The sequence below is a fragment of the Lutjanus erythropterus genome, chromosome 4 (assembly GCF_056507025.1).
Source record: "Lutjanus erythropterus isolate fLutEry1 chromosome 4, fLutEry1.hap2, whole genome shotgun sequence".
NCBI classification, from domain to species: domain Eukaryota; kingdom Metazoa; phylum Chordata; class Actinopteri; order Lutjaniformes; family Lutjanidae; genus Lutjanus; species Lutjanus erythropterus.
This window is the reverse complement of record NC_139320.1, coordinates 26,899,282-26,920,299: the sequence shown is the minus strand read 5'-3', so window position 1 is coordinate 26,920,299 and position 21,018 is coordinate 26,899,282. Positions and strand designations below refer to the sequence as shown.

The 21,018-nt window shown below is 40.4% G+C and overlaps 1 protein-coding gene across 1 annotated transcript; it reads left to right on the top strand.

Annotated features, from left to right (window-relative positions):
• The first annotated feature begins 2,143 nt into the window (after window positions 1–2,143).
• prdm10 (PR domain containing 10) lies at window positions 2,144–19,902 on the top strand. Its single transcript, XM_084717438.1, has 23 exons — window positions 2,144–2,474; window positions 4,824–4,956; window positions 6,247–6,408; window positions 6,624–6,683; window positions 6,773–6,877; window positions 7,556–7,730; window positions 7,949–8,190; window positions 8,570–8,770; window positions 8,977–9,049; window positions 9,157–9,274; window positions 9,364–9,484; window positions 10,544–10,813; window positions 11,107–11,451; window positions 13,121–13,276; window positions 14,704–14,883; window positions 14,966–15,076; window positions 15,218–15,418; window positions 15,536–15,679; window positions 16,222–16,392; window positions 17,050–17,187; window positions 17,333–17,540; window positions 17,637–17,734; window positions 19,089–19,902. Exons 2-23 carry the CDS (start codon window positions 4,882–4,884, stop codon window positions 19,275–19,277), a joined length of 3,543 nt encoding a protein of 1,180 aa, XP_084573564.1. The 5' UTR covers window positions 2,144–2,474; window positions 4,824–4,881; the 3' UTR covers window positions 19,278–19,902.
• The last annotated feature ends 1,116 nt before the right edge of the window (window positions 19,903–21,018 follow it).

Here is a 21,018-nt window from a genome sequence, read left to right as displayed (position 1 = left end):
GGGAGGAGGCCCCGGGGAAGACCCAGGACACGCTGGAGTGACTATGTCACCCGGCTGGCCTGAGAACGCCTTGGGATCCTCCCGGAAGACCTGGAGGAAGAGTCCGGGGAGAGGGAAGTCTGGGCATCCCTGCTCGGACTGCTGCCCCTGCGACCCGGCCCTGGATAAGTGGAAGAAAATGGATGGATATTTTGATAATTGATTAATCAGTTTGAGTATAAAAAAAGGCAAATTTCTCTGATTCCAGCTTCTCAAACATGAATATTTTTTGGTGTCTTCACTCCTTAATGACAGTAAACTGAATATCTTTGACTTGTGAGCAGTAAAAGACCTTTGAGGAGGGCATCATGGGCTTTGGGACAAAACTGATTGATATTTTTCACTATTTTGTGACATGTTGTAGACCAAACAACTACTGAATAATCAAGAAACTCCTTGACAGATTAACTGATAATGAATATAATTGTTGCAGCCCTATTTGTTACAGTCCATTTAAACACTGATAATACGCTGTGATTGTTTTACGTATTGCACCTTTAACTGATGAATGAACCAATGATGACTCCCTGATGTTCTGTGTCTGTTTTCAGTGTTGAGAACGAAGGACGTCTTGAGAAAAGCCAAGATGAACTTACAGGTGAGTTCATCATGTTTTCACTCTGGTTTTCACATCATAAACAGGTGACTTGAATAAAGAACTCAGGAGTTGAGATGAGATGAGATGAGATAATGATACAAACATGAAAAAAAAAATCAGTGATCAGACCGTTTTAACCCTAGCTGAGCAGAGTGTGAAGAAACAAAGATATGTACATGTTTAGGATAATTGTACTGTACATAAATTATCACAAGGGATTGTCAAGAAGTTGGTACCTTGCGGTTTTGAGAGGCCCTCTTCCTGTTTAATAGGAGGTGAGGCCCTCTATACGTTTTGAGAAAGTGAGGTCTTCCCTTATGTCATAACTTATGTGGGGTGTCCTCTTAGAGAATGCCATATGTGTGGGGTTATTTTTGTGGAACAATGGACACCCAAATCTATATAAGTCAAGTTACATGACCTGTGGGCAGAGAGATTCATATTGGCTTCGAATCCTCTCACAGGCAAACCATGGTGCCTGATGAATGCTGTACTTATTTGAAATAAACTTCTTTTTATATAATCAAGTCGGTGTCAGCGGACGTTTCTTCATCATCTTCACATCATCGCTACCCAATAAACAACATCAGCCAACATATACTGAAAGTACTCATTGCAAAAAGCAGTATGATATCATGTCTGCACTGATGCTAATTGAATGGGTTTATTGCAGTTGCTTGTGTGAACACTGGGGGGCGCCAAAGACACATAAATAATACTACTACTGATAAGCAGATGAATTAATGACTAAATCTACTTGAACATGTCTCGTTTTTGATTATTGTCTGTTTATGCTTAGAGTCTATGACTCTTTTGATATATTACACAGCTGTTAAATGGTTGGAAACACGGTTGTTAAGTTTATCTTGTCTCAAACTGCCGTTGTGACTCAATTTTTGCTGTTATTTTTATTAGTCTTGTTTTACTAAACCTGTTTTCAGTATCATCCTTATTATTATTATTAACATATCACAAATGTTTTGAGTTTCTGCTTTTATGTTCAGCACTTTGTTGGATTTTATTAATGAATTGTGCTATATACAGTATTACTATTACTATTATCATTATTATTATTATTATTATTATTATTATTAGTAGTAGTAGTAGTATTGCATTACATGGCAGGGCTTTATATCGTTCAATAACAAATATAATGCACACCATTAAAAGTCTATATCAAATATCTTTGAAAATATAAATAAGGTGTATTGACATCTGTGTTAGTCTCACTAAAGAATGTGGAGCTGTAAGTGTACAAAACTGTGACCAATGCACCTTCTGAGTTTGTTAGTTTGCCACTATATTTTGAAAACATTCACCGGAAGTGACCGGAACTCTTATGTCTGCATTGATGTTACTTTAATGAATTTAATGCTGTAGTTGATCTTTATGACCACTGGAGGTAATAAATACGTGCGCTTTAAGATTTAAAGTTTTGTTCAAACGTTTATCTCATCTTCGTGTTTTTGTTTTGTTTTACACCATAGATAACGTTAAGTCTAACTCCGCAACGCTGCCGACAAGTAATGTCGAAAAGTGCAACAGTAGATCAACTGTGTTTAATTTTTCTGATTGGCTGTACTAATCTTGATGTAACATATTTTAACCTCGATTATAAACGCTAGCGCTATTATTCTTAACTGTTTTAAAATTGCATTATTTCATTAAGACGTGTATATAAATGTAAAAGATTTCTTGAAAATGATGTATTTTAAAAATATGAAGTTTCTTTCGCTCCCTCGTAAAATCAACCAACTAGAAGCCACGTTCCTCCGTGTTGCCAGGCAGATTATGTTAATATATGCAATGCAGCCATCTCTGCAGCTACCATTCTGAGGTAAGAACAACTTCTACGCTTTCCACAAAATGTAAGAAAACTAGGAATTGCTTCGCGGTCAGTCCTGTCGCTCGATTGCTCGGTAGTCTTTCTGTTAATATAGATTAAATGTGCGGGTTGTTTTAGCGCATTTGTACCGGTAGAAAAAATAGATTTTTTCTTTCGGTCTCTTCGGACGTGGTTGTTGTTGTTAGTCCCACCCAAAATGGAGCCCGTTCTTCCTTGTTCACAGTAGACTTGAAGGGCTGGGCTCAACTAGAACGGGGGGACGGGTGGGTCTACCCAAATAATTCGGGCTTTTATCACTTCAAAACCACCTTTGTTAAAAATGGCAGAATGTGGCCCATGTCCTGAAGCACGACAAGTTATGTTTAGCTTCAAGGTCGGCCTCACATGCGGACTATATGGCCGTAATGCTAATGTTGCGGTGCAGTAAATGCCCGGGTTTCTATAGCGCTGGTTTTTGTGGTATGGTCCAGTTGGGACCGAGAACCTGCGGGGTTAAAATAGGGGGGAATTAAATTTATTATTGATTATACCAACTACATTTCTGAACGAGTTCATACAGTCGTGATCTTTCACGGTGGTTTATGTGCTCATATGCGGTTGTATTTAGACGCGGTTTCCCTGGCGGCCTAGCGAACAAACGTTGACCGCGTTTTCTGTTGTACCCCCGCTGAGAGTCCTGTGTGACCGCTCTGAGCACAGAGTGACATGCTGGTTTATTTTGGTGTGCATGTCCTGTCCTGTCAGCAGAGCCAAACTCAGGCTGTCTGGAGACTCAAAATGTGTGTTGTGAGGGTGAAATCGGGGCCAGTTTGCTCAGAAATGGCTGCTGCAGAGCCTCAGTGCTGCAGCCAAACAGATTTACCCTTCGCAGGCCTGTTTAGTACACAACAATCGTGTGCATCTCACTTACTGAGACGATTTGATCCGTGTCTTGATACTTGTTCAGCCCTGTCACGATACAACACGATACGATGCAATAGGAGGCAATGCAGTCTTTACATTTTGATTCTATTGTTGCAAAATTTGTAGAGTACTCTCAGTTACATGAAGAAATCCTGATAGTGCTATGTTATACAGTAACAAGAGAGACAGGGGACATTACAGTGGTGTTAACATCTTATTAGGGATCTCATTTGTAAATGACATACTGTAGCCTAAATGAGAATCTGTGAACAATACTTTAAAATTGTTTAAAATGCGTTTTTACAGTGAGATGATATGTAGTTCTGTTTCACTTGAAGTAGGGCTGCATGATTTGCTAAAGAAAATCATATTACCATTATTTTGACTGAAATTTCAATATGCAATGTGATGAGTGGTCGTTATCAGTTTTGCGTAACAATTTACATGTTCACTGAACAAAAAACAGTAATGATGATGTGGTATTTATTGAGGTCTGTACCAAACATGTTTTCTTTCATTTGGAGAACAGGATTTTGAGGCCAGGTCATCTATGCAGCACTACAGTACCACACTATAATGCTGTTTTCTCACACATTTTTCCTTTTTCAAAAAATTGCAATTAGAGTCTGAGATTTGGATATTGCTCTTGTTCACATTGCGATTTTATTGCAGTTGTGATTAGTTGTGGTTTTGATTGAATGTGACCGTGTAGAGGAAGTGCGGTGTGGAGGGACATTGATGGTATGTGTTTCCTGCTCTCCCAGTGACATGACTTCTTTGTGGGTCGGGAGACTCGTGGCTCTGCACACTGCTGTCCGATACATTTTGCATAAATGATTTGCAGCAGTGTTTCTCATCTTTCTGCTAAAACCCAAACTTATTACACACTGGAGAGACAGCAGAGGGAGAGGGGAGCGCTTGTTTTGTGTGAGCGAGGCAGCAGGTGTCCACTGAGAGCAGTTCAGGCAGATGCTGGGGGAGAAAGAAAACGGAGGAAAGTTACAGCAGCATTTCAATGATGCAAAAAATGAAACATATGCATGTCCTAATGAGATGTATCGATACTAGTGCTGCATCGATTTTCTTCTGATTCACGTTCAGATTTTTACTGATACAGGCTGTCTGAACCGATGCACTCATATGTTACACATAAAAGCCTGACATGTCAGATGAATGAGTGAATCATCACAGCTGCAGTACATAAAATGGCTTTAATGAAGCTGTAAATGCTCTACTCATGAGATTACTACAGACCATACACACACGTCTAAAGGATAAAGTGATAGATGATACATAAAAGCCTCTGTGACCTCACTGTCTCAAAATCCCCAAACAATCCACCCACATTTTACTTTTGTACATCCTGTGATCATCATGTTGCATTATTATTATTGTTGTTAAAATCACCCCCATTCCTCTTGTCTGTGTGCTTTGCAGGCGTCCCTGAGTGAAGTGTAGGTGACGTGGTTGGCGACAGGCCTGGCACTGTGCTGCCATGGAGACCAAACAGGAACCTTCTGCTGCTGTGTGGAGTCAGACTGCGAGCAATGATTCAGGCAACGGCACGCAGGTCTGACATCCTGTCTCGACTGCACCTGAACCTGCTGAATAGGATGTTGAATAAGATACACTATTTCTGATACATCAAAGACAAATTAAAGGGATAATTTGCAGTATTTGAAGTGGGTTTGTATGAGGAACTCAGTGCAGATGGCAGTTGTCTTGAGTGGATCAATATGGCAGCAATGTTGGCGTATCACAACAACAGGCTGAAGCGATCAATGCAGTGTCTTATGTATTATGTGTCTTTGGTCGACACACCTCTGGTTTGGAGAAGCAACAGCATGGAAGCTAAATAATGTACTGCAGTGGACAAGGTCAGAAACAAAATGGATTTTAGCCTCTGAAAATGGTACTCCCAAAAAAAATCATATCTGTTTGAGCGTACACTATATTTATAATATTTTCACCACTTTACCTTTACCTTCCTTTTTCAAGGGGAAACCGCTGTTACATGAGCCAAATATCGCTCTGTCTTGCTCAACCAAACTCCTTTTGCAAAGACAGTAATTTTACATTGGGTTGCAGGCCTACCGTTGCCTCGACCTGTTAGCTTGTTTGTGGTTTTGTGTGACCTCTCTGAATCTGAACTGACCTGTTATAACACCGAAGTCACCCAATAACACAAACAAACTAACCAACTGAAGAAGCAGTAGACCAGCAACTTCCATCTTCCTTGAGGTAAAATTACTGATTTCGCCAGTGGAGTTCGGTGGGTTTGGAGAGAGTGATATTTGGCTTATCTAATGGTGGTTTCGTGTCAGAAAAGTCTATCTGAAAGCAAGGTAAAGTGTTGACATCAATATTTTGTATGGGTCGAAAATATGTCTCTCTACTGACTGTCCACAGAAGTATGTTGCTTAGCTTCCTTCACCTGTACTCCTGCTGCTTCTCAAAATTGGGGGCGGGCTCACTGCCATCTAATACACTGACTATCAATAAGTACCTCATACAACCCACTTCAAACAATCCTGTAAGCATCTCACCATTTGTCTTTCAAACAAACACACCTGACGGCAGCTGTCTTCTGTCCACTGACCCTCGTTGCTGCTAAATCCCCAAATTTATTCACTTTTATGGTTTTTGCTAATGAAATACAGTAAGGTTTTTCAAGTGGTGGTTCTTTGCCCTCCAGAAGGACTTGAGGACAAAAACTCATCATCATTTGTTCAACTTTCAGACCTACTTTGTGTTTTTTAAAAGTTAATAGAGGACTTTGGGAAGATTGGGTCACAATCAGAGACTGTTATAATGCTGCAGGTGGTTTAATGCCTTTGTCTCTCGCGTACGTGTGTTGCAGGTGCATTTCGAAGGCGGCACAGTGGCCCAGATCGTGTACAGTGGAGATCAGACGGAGCGGGGACAGCAGCAGGTTGTTTATACAGCAGATGGGAACTCCTATACCTCTGTAGAGTCTGCAGAGCACACACTGGTCTACATACACCCTGCAGACGGCAGTCAGGTAAGAGGGGATCTCATTAAGAGCAGATACATTCTGGCTGGAATTTAAAGCATTCAGATGACACTCACTTATGACTAGAACTCCACCTAAATGGAAATTTTTCCAAAAATCAGTGGTAAACAATATAGGTTCACCTATTTTTTTGGTGTAAAGTAAACGTGTATGAAATAATATGCAAAATTGATTTGCTGACAGAGCTGTGTTTAACTTTTCAGACTGTATTCGCTGATCAGCCACAGGTGGCTTACATTCAGCAGGATGGTACAACCCAGCAGGTACGTTTACCAGCTACAGTCATCTCATTTCCTAGCTGTGTACCACCTGGTTTTTACTGAACATTACAGTGATGTAATCTCATTCGCAGGTCACGGTTTTGCTGCCCAGTGGACAGAACATGAACGCTGCCAACCTGCATGTTCTCAGTAACGTCGCAGAGGCTCCTCAGGCTATCCTGGAGCCAGTTTCACAGGTCAGCACACATGTTACTGTTTACCTTTACCAACAAAGAAACACCATTCATCTATAGTTTGGAAACATCAGTGAACAGGATTATTTTATGATGTATTCACACAGTGATTGCAAACATATTTTGGTATTTCAGCAGGCAAGTGGTCTAAATCGAACGTGATTTACTCAGAGATATTTGCAGTGCTGACACAGTGTAATGGCACACGATATAGTATACAAACATAATCTTAATGTCAAGTCATATGTCATTTATATAGCCCAAAGCCTCAAATCACATTTTGCCTCAGAAGACTTATAAATCTGTACAGTGTACGACACCTTCTGTCCCTAGACCCTCAATTTTGGTGAGGAAAAACTACCCCCCAAAAAATGATTGAACAGGGAAAATCTTCAGAAACATCACGGGTAAACATTTTGAGATTTTGATCTCAGTATCAGTCCGTCAAAAACAAATTTATTAATCACTATACGTATATTCAGAGTACAGTAGGATAGAATATAGAATAAAATGTAAGAAGTAGAATAACAAAACTAACTATCCATGGCTACATTTATTTTTCCTTTATCCTCATTTTTGTTGTGTTGTTACATGTGAACAGGCCTGAAGATGAGAACTTGAACTTAAATAAGGATAAAGAGAACAGTTGAGTGACTATTAACTTTGTGAAATGACACACAGGAGCAGCTGTCCGTGTCCAACTCGCTCCCCTCCATGGCCGACATGGCGGGCCCCCCCACCAGTCCCCTCGGGGCCACAGACTCCACAGAAGATTCTGACGAAGACGAGGACGAGGACTCTGAGATGGACGACTGGGAACCTCGAGAGCCTCAGTCGTTCAACCCTCATAACCTCTGTGAGTGACGTAACAGTCGTAACACCATCCTGCGAAGCCAGCAGTTCTGTGACACGTTCTCAGCAATAATTTAAGATGAAAAGCATCATATCGGTAGTTTTTGTTGCAGAGCTCTTGTATTGGATTGTCTTTACCTTTTGTGCTTTAACATGTCTCTGTAGCAGGTTAACAATTAGACCACATTAACTAATATTTTCTAATTTTTTGTGACCTCTCAGGGTGTGAGGAGTGTAACAGTGCCAACCCCTCTGTGTGTCTGAAGCACGGCCCTCTGCACCCCATCCCCAACCGGCCGGTGATGTCCAAGGCCCGGGCCAGTCTGCCTCTGGCCCTCTACATCGACCGCTTCCTGGGCGGCGTCTTCTCCAAGAGACGCATCCCGAAGCGCACTCAGTTTGGTCCTGTGGAGGGACCGCTGGTTCCTCAGAGTGAACTGCAGGAACATTACATTCATCTGAAGGTAAATCAGAATTCTGCGTGACTCATTTCCCAATAGAGCGTCAGTTTTTATTTTGGTGTAGAGCTGCACTTGTCTGACCTGAAAATTTCTGTTGTTTGATATGAAATTCTGTTATTGTGAAGGGACTCGTCTTGAACAGGCAGTGACAGCTAGAAACTTCAATATCAAACTGTTTTTGTTGCTCTTTTCATTTCAGTGTTGTTTGTAATAAACATTACAAAAAGCCAGACAGCAAAGATGGCAAAATTAGTAATTATATTGTCCTAACAAAGGAGCAAAAATATATTTTTGTGAATGTTTTTTAGTAAAGTTCGTGCGGGTAAGGTTTCACTGATTGAATCTGCTCTCTAACTTGTTTTCTGTCTGTTTGTTGTCTCAGCTGTGCATGCTGGACGCAGAGAAAGACGGAGAGAAGTCTGACGACATGTGGTTGGACCTCTCTGATGAGGACAGCTGTAACTGGATGATGTTTGTGAGACCTGCTCAGAACCACCTGGAGCAGAACCTGGTGGCCTATCAGTACGGCTCCGAGATCTTTTACACGACCATCAAGAACATCCAGCCCAAACAAGAGCTCAAGGTCGGTGCTGCAGTGTCGTTTCATATGTGGTGTTGTGTGCTTTTCCACTGTGTTTCTCACTCTGGTTTGCTACCAGTCCAGCACCAAAAAGCTCATGAGGAAATTCAGTTCACTTCAGTTGAACATCTTATAGTTTAAGAGCCAGAAATTGTTCTCAGGATCTGAATAAGCAGTAGTATTTTTGTTTTTAATATTTCCCTCTGCAGGTTTGGTATGCAGCATCATATGCAGAGTTTGTCAATCAGAAGATCCATGATGTTACAGAAGAGGAGAGGAAAGGTGAGTCTCTGTACATAAAGCATATGTCCAGGTACAAACTGTTAAAACAGTAGTTAGGTTTAGGAGTCGTGGTTGTTCCTGCTCCTCACTGTCTGTTGTTCCTTCAGTGCTGCGGGAACAAGAGAAGAACTGGCCTTGCTATGAGTGTAACCGGCGCTTCGTGAGCTCTGAACAGCTGCAGCAGCATCTCAACATGCACGACGACAAGCTAAACTCTGTCAGCAGGTAAAACCTAATTTTTAAAATATTTTCTCTTTAGTTTCTGCCTCGTTAGAGCCCACAATGACCCGTTCACTGTTCCTGTTCTCTGTCAGATCCAGAGGACGGGGTCGAGGACGAGGCAGGAGGAGATTTGGGACGGGAAGAAGACCGGGACGTCCTCCTAAATTTATACGTTTGGATCCATCAGCAGACGCCGGTGGGGACAAGACAACAGTAAGGGGACACATGAATGATAACCTTTATCTTTTTTATAGAGAACTTTTCTAAATGCACTTCTAAAGTGCTTTACACAATGCAACAACTTCACAACAAGTCATAAAAATCTGTTAGAAAAATAAGCAGATAAAACAAATAAAACCAATTGGTGGCAGAAATGCTCTTACTTTCACTATTAAACACAGCCGTGAGTTCTGCTGTTGATTCTTTTACGATTTAATTTCACCAAACGTGTAAGTGATCTCTGATGTTGGTTCACCACTTCCTTCCAGGTTTTAATAATGTGTTGAACAGTTCTTAACCCAGTTTTAGTAATTTCATTGTCTTTGCTTGATGCAAAGAAAACTTCTGAAACAGAGTAACATCTTTTCCACGACCACACGATGTCTTCTGACATGGATGTTTAAGAAATGAGAAGCTGCTCACTGCATCAGTTAGGGTTAAATAACTTGTTATTAGCTGAAACATATTAATCACTGCAGTAATTATCCAATGGAAGGATCTTATCTTATAGCCTTTATTTGACAGGATGACTCCAGATAGACAGGGAATTGGGGAGAGAGTCAGGGGAAGACACACAGCAAAGGGCCAAAGTCAGGAATTAAACCACGGCCGTTGTCGAGGACTCAGTGCCCCTATAATCTTTTTTTTTTTTTTTTTTGGGTATTATTATCTTTGTTATTGCCTTTGGCCCGCAGGGCCTCACTTGTGGCAGCCTTATTATAGACCAAATGATTAACTGAAAAGTTAATTTGCTGAAAAATCTGTGATGAAATAACTGTTAGTTTCAGTCCTGGAGCAAACAAAATTAGATTCACTATAAAGCAGTAAATGGAAAATTAATTTCTACAGTTATCTAGGAATAAAGTAATAATGCAGAAGAAAATATTAACCGGAAACATTCATGAGGTTTGTCAAAAATATTAAATTATAATAAATAAAATTAGCAACACAAGATTAGAAATTAAACATGATTTTGAAATATGTCACTGAATTACTTGAGCCTTTAACAACATTCATTTTTAATCACCAATTTCCGATGACCTTTTTAATCAGGAGATGCTGGAGTTGACGGAGAAGCCGCTGGAGGAGCAGGCGGAGGGAGCTCAGAACGGGCTGAAGGTGGTGGAGATGGAGCCGGAGGTGGAGGCTGTGACTGAGGCGGAGGGCCAGCTGATTCCTCCCGCAGGGGAACCGGTCTCGGAGTCCGTCACGCCGCCCTCCAGCACAGAGCTGCCCGGTCCGCTGAAGGAGGACCCGGCGCAGAGCAGCCAATCAGACGCCCACCTCACATCTCAGGACATGCGGCGTGCCAAGAGGATACGGGTAAGACTGGAGACGCTCTGTTCTCACTTCAGACAGTTTATTTGTTGTCAGCGAGCCACGATTTTCTTCACAACAGTGTGTCTCTCTCCCTCAATGCATTCGTCCCTCACAGATGGATGTGCAGGTAGGTTTGACGGCAGAAAAACACGAGCTTCAAAGATTCCTTTTGTCATTTTTCCACAGTGTTGTTCTTGTGACATTTTAGGATTGGTCCCCTCCTACACACTCCATTGCGTCTATCATCTGTTGTAATCTCCTGTTAGTAGTTCCTCTGTTTCTGTTCTCCGTGTCAGAATGCGGCGCTGCAGCACCTTTTCATCAGGAAGAGTTTCCGTCCTTTTAAATGCACCCACTGTGGGAAGGCGTTCAGGGACAAAGACAAGCTGGATCAGCACCTGCGGGTCCACGGCCGGGACGCCTACACCTTCTCTTGCCACATCTGCAGCAAGAGCTTCATGAGCGACTCGGCCCTGGAGGACCATCTGCTGGTGCACACGGACAACCGCTCCTACTCTTGTCTCTTGTGCCCGGAAACCTTTGAAAGGCTGGACCTGCTCAAAGACCACGTGGGGGTGCACGCTGTGGACGGCTGCTTCACCTGTCCCTCCTGCAAGAAGACGTTTACTGACTTCATCCAGGTTGGTGATGAATGTGTCTTACTAAGGGAGTAAATTACAAGTTTCAGTATTATATTGATTCTTTAGATGATGATATCACAAAGTCTTTGGGACATTCATGACTGCTGCATTTAGCAGCACCAATTTCAAATATGTTACTTTGTAATTACCACCATCTATATGAAAATGATAGTCGTTAAATTATCACATAATTAACCAGTAAATTTGGAGGTAATTTGTGGGTAATTTCTTAGAAATTTTAAATATATTACTTGGTTATTACCACCTATTTAACATGAAATTATGGGACCTTGAAACTGAAGCATTACTGAAGTCGACTAGTCACAGGAGATATATCCTGTTATGTGTATGTCTGTTATGTCTAAAAATATTGACTCTGAGAGGCTGTTTATTAACGAGCTGCAATCTGATTGGACTAAATCTTCAGCAGACTTGTCTGAGCTGAACATACTGGTTGACAGCAGTAACGACGTGACTGCTTTCTTGCATGGATTGCAGGAGTTTTTCCTTTTATAAATACCTTCGGTTCTGTTTATTTAACATGGCCGAACACAGATTAGTCTGTAGTGATTCACAGTGAAGACGAGTTGTTTTGATATTTGACTGATCGACTACGATTTGGATTCACATCAGGGACCTTGACCCCCCTGCTGGGGACGAACATGTCGTCTTTTTCACCTCCTAGTAGTTTGCAGGTCTGTGCAAAACAGTGTTTTTCACTTTGCACCATTATACTTAATCCTGTGGCATTTGGCATGAATTAGCCTTGTGGCTAGGGAACTTTATCTTACTCCTTACTTGCATCTCCCAAAAGAAAATCATGGTTACATTTCAGCCTGTGTGGACGTGTTTTCAGCCTAACACTGATGAAACAGAGCAGCTAATATTGCAGTAGTGAGGGTAACAAGTTAGCGGACTGCCGAGTCAGATGCCTGGCCAGATTTATCGTGTTTACTCAGTATTTGATCTTGCAGCACCATTGTTTGCACAGGACATGTCCTTTGTCTGTGGACCCATCTGTTCTCCAAAATCTGCTGATTTATTCCTAAGAGGGGAGTAAATATCCTCATCTTTTTTCTTGGATGCTTACCTTATCTGCCTGGCGCCAGGACAGAAGAGCCATGGGAATTTCAAAATAAAAACATATGTTAATAATGATGATGGATCGATGTTTTCACGTTAATCACTGAATTTATACATAGATCCAGAAGAAGTCATACTTTATTAATCCCTCAGGAGGAGATTACATGATTTCACTGTCCTGAAATACACACACATGCACAGACAGCATCAGTGGAGCAATGTCACACACACGTCTGCCACATGTTGGACTTGAACTCGTCCCTCCTCTGGTTCCCAAGCCAAGTCCCTAAAGACTGAGCTACTGCTGCCCCGGCTAAACAGCAAAACAGCGTTTGTTAGACATAACAGGCAATGAATTGTCAAAACCCTTTTTAGTTGTTTCAAACACTGTAATTCAAATTCAGAGAGCGAAGCCACAGTCTATATATTCATCCCAACCCAAGACAGTGTAGCCAAAAACATTTAGGGCCACATATGGGAAAGTTTATTGGCCAGTTAGAACAAAGCAAAGAAGCAGCCTGGTTTTAAAATAGTAAATTAACACGTTTACTCCGTTTTCAGAGTACAAAATGTCCCTTTTCTTTAGGTGAAGAAGCATATCCGCTGCTTCCATTCAGAGAAGATCTTCCAGTGCCCAGACTGTGAAAAGGCCTTCTGCCGGCCAGACAAACTGCGCCTGCACATGTTACGTCACTCTGACCGCAAGGACTTCCTGTGCTCGACGTGTGGCAAACAGTTCAAGGTGAGAGGGAGCTCTGAGAGATAACAGCTGGTAGTGTTAGTTTATACACAGATATGTGTAAGGTTTCAATTTTTTTCTTATTTTCCTTTGTGGAAATACTTCTGTCATGATTGAGGCTGAATGATTTTGAAAAAAAAAACAGTTTAATTCAAATTATTTTGAATTATGAAAAACATATTAAAGATCAAATGATCAGCTCGTCATCAAGCCTCTGCAGACGCCTGACAACAACCTGATCATTTGAATCAGGTGTGTTGGAGCAGGGAAACATCTAAAACATGCAGGGCAGTTAGACCTGAGGACCAGGGTTTGAAAACACTGGTCTAGGACGTCTCTGCAGCACAACAGTATTTAATTTAAAATGATATTTCGACACACTTTCACCTCTAACAAATATTGTGCATCCTGCCGTTTGAAAATTGCAACAGGCTGTATTGCAATTATTTGATTAATTGTTCTGTGCTTGTCATGACTTTCTTGTCACTGCAGAATTTTTTATAATTAAATACTAAAATCATAATAATATCCTATTCATTTTTACACAGGCAAATTTAGAAATTTTATTAGAAAATCTTATCAAATCTTAAACTGCAAATCAAACTGAATAATAATCTTGTACCTCTGTCATAATTTTCAAATTGTTTTATACTGAATATAAATGTTAATCAGAATAGTTAATGAAGTATGTTAAGTAAATAATACAGTCCCTCCAGGAAGTTACAGTTCATGCAAATTCAACCACTTCCCATGAATACTGCACGACGTGTACGTCTCAATGAAGCAACTCAGTGTTTTGTTTTATTATTCACTATTTATTTTGCAGTTATATATTTTTTTCTTTGCTCACGTGCACTGAAAAGAACAGAAGGTTTGTAATTATTATTAACATTTATCAGTGCTGTGTGCTTTATTTATTTTATCACATAGAGCTGTTTTCACTGAGTTTGAGTTCAGAAAGATTTTGTGTCCTTGTGCACATCTTCTACAAATAAAGCAGATTTTGTTAGAATTTTTGTAAACCTGAGCCTTTTCGGGTTTAAGGTTACTTCGGTGTAAGTCGGTACAGGGAGTGTGGTTTTGTTTTTCCTGGAACAAGTTGTCTTTGATTTTAGTGAATTACACAAAAATCTTCACTTGTTCCTGCAATTTTATTAAAAAAACGTTCATCACAAGTTTTTAGAAAAGATGCAGTGAAATCAGGCAGCAATCCCACAAACACCCTGTGAAATCCTGGAGGGACTGATAAATAAATAAATAAATAAATAAATGATGCTACACGATAAACAGACGGCTTCAAATAGACCCTGTGATCAGTGATCAGTGAGGTTTCAGCTGATAATGCTTCCAGCAATTTGTGATCGGTCGTGAAACTCCAGCTTGGAGCACCTTTAGACATGCAAGTTGTCTTTTTCTTTTGTGACATGAAGAGGAAGGATAAGCTGCGGGAGCACATGCAGCGGATGCACAATCCCGACAGAGAGGCGAAGAAGGCCGACCGAATCCACCGCTCCAAAACCCTCAAACTGAAGGTTCCCACCACCGACTTCGAGAGCTTCGTCTTCAAGTGCAGAGTGTGCATGATGGGATTCAGACGCAGAGGGATGCTGGTGAGCAAACACTCGCAGAATACTTTTTTATTTTGTTGATATCCAATTCCACACACACTCGGCTTTATTTTTCTGGTTACAGGTGAATCATTTGTCCAAACGTCATCCGGAGATGCGTATCGATGATGTGCCTGAGCTCACGCTGCCAATTATCAAACCCAACAGGGACTACTTCTGCCAATACTGTGACAAGGTTTGTTTTTACCCTCCTGTCGTATGCACAGAGTTTTAGATAAGACTCGAATCAAACGTGCAAACGTCAGCTTCACCTCAGAATCTGAAGCTGAACTTTCAGTTCGACATTAATGAATCTGATGGACTGATCTGTGTGCAGGTGTACAAGAGTGCCAGTAAGAGGAAAGCACACATCCTGAAGAATCACCCCGGGGCAGAATTACCTCCCAGCATCCGTAAATTGCGTCCGGCTGCCCCCGGTGAACCCGACCCCATGTTGAGCACACACACCCAGCTGACTGGCACCATCGCCACGGCACCGGTCTGCTGCCCGCACTGCGCCAAACAGTACAGCAGCAAGGTCAGCCTGTAGCTCTGTCTGTCTGTAGAACTCTGTATAAACAGAGAGAGAGTGTAGCTCTGTGTTTGGACCACAGCTGATAACTTTCTGTGTGTGTTTTTTTTTTTTTTATCTCAGACTAAGATGGTTCAGCACATCAGGAAGAAGCATCCAGAGTTCGCCCAACTCGCCAACACCATCCAGACTCCTCTGACTACAGCTGTGATCAGCAGCGCTCCTGCAGTCATCAGTGCAGACGGCACCACGGCGGAGGCTGTCGTGGTAAGAAAGAGATAAAAACATACATGTTCAGCTCCAGCGTTCAGTGGATTTTTGTCCACATATGTTGCATCTTACGTGAAAATTACTGTAACATAAACAGGGTGGTTACAGGTCCTTAAAAAGTCTTAGATTCAGCCCTTGAAAAGTATTAAATAATCTTACATTTTATTTGGTAAAGTCATAAATATTTATTGATTGAATGCTGTATGTTCCTTAACTCAACCAGTTCTTTTCATTTTGCATTACTCATAATTTTAAACTGAAAATATATGTATGTACTCAGAGGAGCATGTGCCTGTACTTCCACATTTGATGTGTAGTTTTATTGCAAAATTGGCCTCAACTTTAATTAAACGATGACATTATCATTTAACCTGCTGATACATGTAGACTCTGACCCTGATTGAAAAAAAAAAAACGACACAGTGCAAATAAATGTAAATGTTTCAGAAAGCTGGACTTTGTGTAGGGAGAGGAGAGAGAAAGATCGACTAATATACACCAGATATTAAAACTGTGTTATTTATTTATGTTCTCCACAGACCACAGATCTGCTGACTCAGGCCATGACAGAACTTTCTCAAACACTGACCACAGACTACCGCACAGCGCAGGGAGACTACCAGAGGATCCAGTACATCCCTGTTTCTCAGGCAGGAGGCAGCCTGTCGCAGCCGCAGCACATCCAGCTGCAGGTGGTGCAGGTGGCTCCGGTAAGATCCAGGATCTTCAAGACATGGATTTGTTTTTTGTTTTTTTTTTATCATCTTTTAGTCAGCTTTAATTCTGACTTGATCATTGGTAAAATTAACGATCAATTAATCAATTAATCAAACTGACAAAATCTTTAAAATGTTGGGTTTCTAGGTTTCACCTAGAACCCATTGTAAGAGGTTCTACAGAGAACCCTTTTGTGGTGTAATGGTTCCACCTAGAACCTTCTGTGTAGGTTCTGTCCCGAACCTTTCTACCTTTCTAAGGGTGCTAACAAGAATTCAACGAGGTGGTTCTACCAAGAACCTTTTTATATCGCAAGGGTTTTATGTTGAACCAAACTGGGAATTCTACTGAGAACCATTTTATATTACGGTACAGAGAACTCATTCTTCGAGGACTTCAATAATCCTTGAAAAACTCCTTCTTCTAAAACCAAAAGTTCTTTGGTTGAAAAGGGTTCTTAATGGAACTCTTAGTCTTACAAAGAACCCTTGACAAACCCTTTCTTCCAGAAAGGGTTCTTCAGAAACAAATTATTCTGAGTAGAACCACAGCCCTTCAGGAAGAACCATTTTGGAACCCTTATTTCTAAGATTAGCCTGTTTTGTTTATGAATTTAAGAAACAGTAAGAAGTTGTTTTCTGTCTTCACAGGCTTCCTCTCCACATTCCCAGCACCCGACAGTCGACGTGAGCCAGCTGCACGACCCTCATGGCTACAGCCAGCACTCCATCCAGGTCCAACACATCCAGGTCACTGAGCCCTCAGGCACCGGACAAGGGTCCACACAGGTGAGTCGTCACTGCACCCACTCTGGAGTCACCTCCATTAATAATTTATCGGGCGTAATGGCTTTACAACACACGATGTGGGATGAATAATTATAAGCTCGGTAACTTTTCTGAGAACTACACCCATCTCCTCACTCTCTGTCAGGTCTCAGGTCAGCCTCTGAGCCCCACCTCCCAGCAGCCCAGTCAGGACCTGAGCCCCACCCAGCTGACCCCTGTGACGTTAGCTCAGAGCCACACTCTGCAGACCAGCAGCACCCAGCAGCAGCAGCAGCAGCAGCAGCAGCAGCAGCAGCAGCAGGGGACGGTGCAGCATGCTTACATACCCGGGAACTGGAACTACAGGGGCTACTGTGAGTCACACACACGCTCCCATATCAGCCAGTCAGACTGTGTGCGTTTGTGGATCTCTACCGTCTGGTTAATATGTGAACTTTTTACTGTTGCAGCGTCTGAGATCCAGATGATGGCTCTACCTCACGCGCAGTATGTGATCGCTGAGGCCAGCACACCTGTGTCTGGGGTCAACAGCAACCAGGTGAAAACGGTGAGTGAATTCTCTCTGACAGATGAAGATAACCAGAACATCCGCCTGTGGTTTAGGAAGAAGTTTGTTTTTACCCATGTTCTTATTGGAAGCCCATTTCCACCAGTGTGATTAAAAAAAGGTCCTGTAAGTCATTGTAAAGAGAAACTTTCTTAAAATATTGATACATTACAGTATGTCAAACCAATTAGAAATTATTCTGAGTTTCTCATCATTTTTAGGTGCTAACACAACACTGAACCATCTGTCTGTACCATTAACATATATTAGAAATGGACAGTGAGATAGCTCCTCAAAGGTGAAACCAAAACATCTGGTTCGCCCCCTGGTGGTGGGCTGCAGCACAGGTCATAAACTCTGCCTCCTCAATGTTAACAGACAGGACACAGGTCGAATAAATTTTTCTCAGAGATGGTTTCTGTCATTTTAGGTAGTTCTTAGTGGTGTTTGTGATAAGTTTAGTTTGGTTTTAATTGGTTATTTGATGCTATGAAAAGCAGGTTTTTCGTCATGATTTTATCATTGTTGTAAGTTTAAGAAAAAGTTGAGACAACTCAAAATTTCGAGGTAACGTTCTGCAATAGATGTTTGAGTTTTGAGCCCAACTCAAATTTTAAAGTTTTGAAAAACTTTTACCAACTACTCATCTTTTGTTGAGTTAATTTACTTTTTTAAACTTTAGGCCAACTTTAATCCTTGAGGTTTAGAAACCCTGAAAAATTTAATAGAGTAAATTCATTCAAGTTAAAGTGTTAAAACTTTAATATTTTCAGTTTAAACCATTTAATTTTCAGGCACCACCTCATTTTGAAACATGTGTTTTTTTTTTCTAAAACGTTTATCTATAACAGAAAAATAATTTATCTCAACGAAAGATTACAGGTCGGCAAAACTTTTTAAAGTTTATTTTAAAAGTCAAAAATCAATGACAGTACGTTACCTTGAAATTTAGAGTCATCTCAGGTATTGTTTTTTTTTTTTGTTTTTTTTTAACAGTGTAAAGTGATTCTTACTTTCCAACTGCAAAAATATGTAGCTTCTACACCAAATGAAAAAAAAAAGTTTTAATATTTAATGACATATATATGCCTCAGTGCCTTTTCCTCTAAATTTTGACAGTAGCTCATCTTCTTGACTTTCTGTAAACTAGCTATGGATGCCAAATTTAAAAAAGAAGACTTTGGGGAATAGAGAGAATTTAATAGTTGCGGCATCAGACATAAGTTTTTTCTTTTTTTGGCTCTTCAGAAAATAAGAAATGAAGAAGAAGAAGTTGTGAATTAAACGCTGTCTGATGGTTTGAACCGAACCTTTTATTTGTGGGACTAAACGCACCCTCATCTTTGTCCCACAGACTCACTACGTCATCTCCGAGGGTCAGACCGAGCTGGAGACCAAACAGGCCGTTCCTCAGAACGCAACGCAGGCGCACACCGAACATCTGGAGCAGCAGCCGACCAATCAGCAGGCCACCACGCAGTACATCATCACCACAACCACCAACGGCAGCGGCACCAGCGAAGTTCACATCACAAAACCCTGAAGGACCCGTGCGAAGTGATGAATTCTGGGAAGTGATCCTGCATGCAGACCTCAGCTGCAGCAGCAGCAGCTTGTACGCACACGAATGAACAGACATATACACATGGATCCAGACTGATGTACATACAGAGCTACAGTGAGGATGAACTGATGACCAGCACAGTTTTATGTGTCTGTAAAGTGTTAAAATGTTGAATGAACAGAGAAAATAAAGTCAGTTGAGAGATAAATGCAAAAGTTTGGACTTTTAACAGAATATTTGAACTACAAAAACTTTTTCAGAAACATTTTCACTGAAACTGCTGAAAACAGGGACAATCTACTGTTATGTCAAATACACGGAAAATGAAAATGATAATTTTACCGTGTGACTTACTGGAGTCTGAAGGGGTTGAAAAGTTTTGTTGCTCAGATTGGAGTGCCCATTTTACATATTTGTAAAGTTACAGACATTTCTTTAAGTATAGTATTTGTAAATAAAAGTCTGGACAGAAATACAGAACTGAAAAATATGAGAAATACTGTATAAAACAATCCAACACACCATCTATTGTATTGTATGTGAACATATTGTTGCTGATATATGATGAGATTTTTTTTCAGTTAAATTTCTTTAGGTTTTTATTTACATGCTGGATCCTTCTGATTTACCAAAAACATTTTTGTTTGTCATTATCACACCTACAGAAAACACCTGTTTTTTTTTTTTTATAGTAAAATTCAGAAAAACAAACAGAAATCAGTTCCACTCTTCTAAGACTGATTTCTACCAACAGATGTGGTTGTCAGTTATGAATGAACTACAAACAAACTAATTTTAATTATTATTATTTTTTTTTATCAATTTTATTTTTGACATATCTAAAAGATCAGTGGTAGAAAGAGTACTGGAAATCTGTACTCAAGTACAAATACCGTTACATTACTCAAATATTACACAATTAGTAGTAAAAACATTGGTACTCAGTAGTCAAAGTTACCTCTCCAATGTAGTTTTCCTTAACTAATAGTTGAAAATACTAACAATCGTTTAATCATTAATAATTTATAAAACACAAAACACCTGTTTCTTTCTCATATTCTATTTTTTCTGTTTTGTTTTTCTTTTTTATTTTAAGTTTCACTTTCCTTAGTCAAGAAATCCATTTAAATATTCATGAATACATTTTTAATTGGTTAAATTCTCACTGGCGATTAATTGATTAATAATTAATCATTAACATGCTTACTCATGTTTTTTGTCCACATGTCCTGGTTTTCATCGGCCTGTTTGCGATCAGATCTCCTTATTGGCAACAAAAATAAAGATTAAAGGTTTGGATATTAATTCAAACTGTACTCAGTACTCAAGTACCCGAGTAGATTATATAGTGTAATGAATACTTGAATACAAGTAAAAGTACCAGCTTGAAAAGTACATAAAAAGAAATATTTAATTACAGTTACTTGAGTATTTGTAATTAGTTACTTCTACCCATGTGAAAGATACTCATCACAGATTAAATGGGAAACAAAATAATACTCAAAGTATAACTTAACGTCTGCTGGGTGTGATATCATGTGTTTGAAATGTGGTTTGTTACACCTGTGACCACGACCAACAGTGACATCACAGGGTCCTGGACTGCAGGAGAGACAGTTCACCACGAAATCAAAAATACCACACCAATATATTAGACATCTTTACGGACAATATCTCCAAAACTCATGTCAAAACTGTCTAGAGGGATAAGTTTTTTCTC

Bases quoted from the DNA above. Each gene is read 5' to 3' on its own strand.
- prdm10 (XM_084717438.1), top strand. From the start codon at position 4,882: ATGGAGACCAAACAGGAACCTTCTGCTGCTGTGTGGAGTCAGACTGCG. The intron at 8,191-8,569 runs GTAAATCAGAAT...TTGTTGTCTCAG, and splicing joins AACATTACATTCATCTGAAG to CTGTGCATGCTGGACGCAGA. The intron at 13,277-14,703 runs GTGAGAGGGAGC...TGTGACATGAAG, and splicing joins CGTGTGGCAAACAGTTCAAG to AGGAAGGATAAGCTGCGGGA.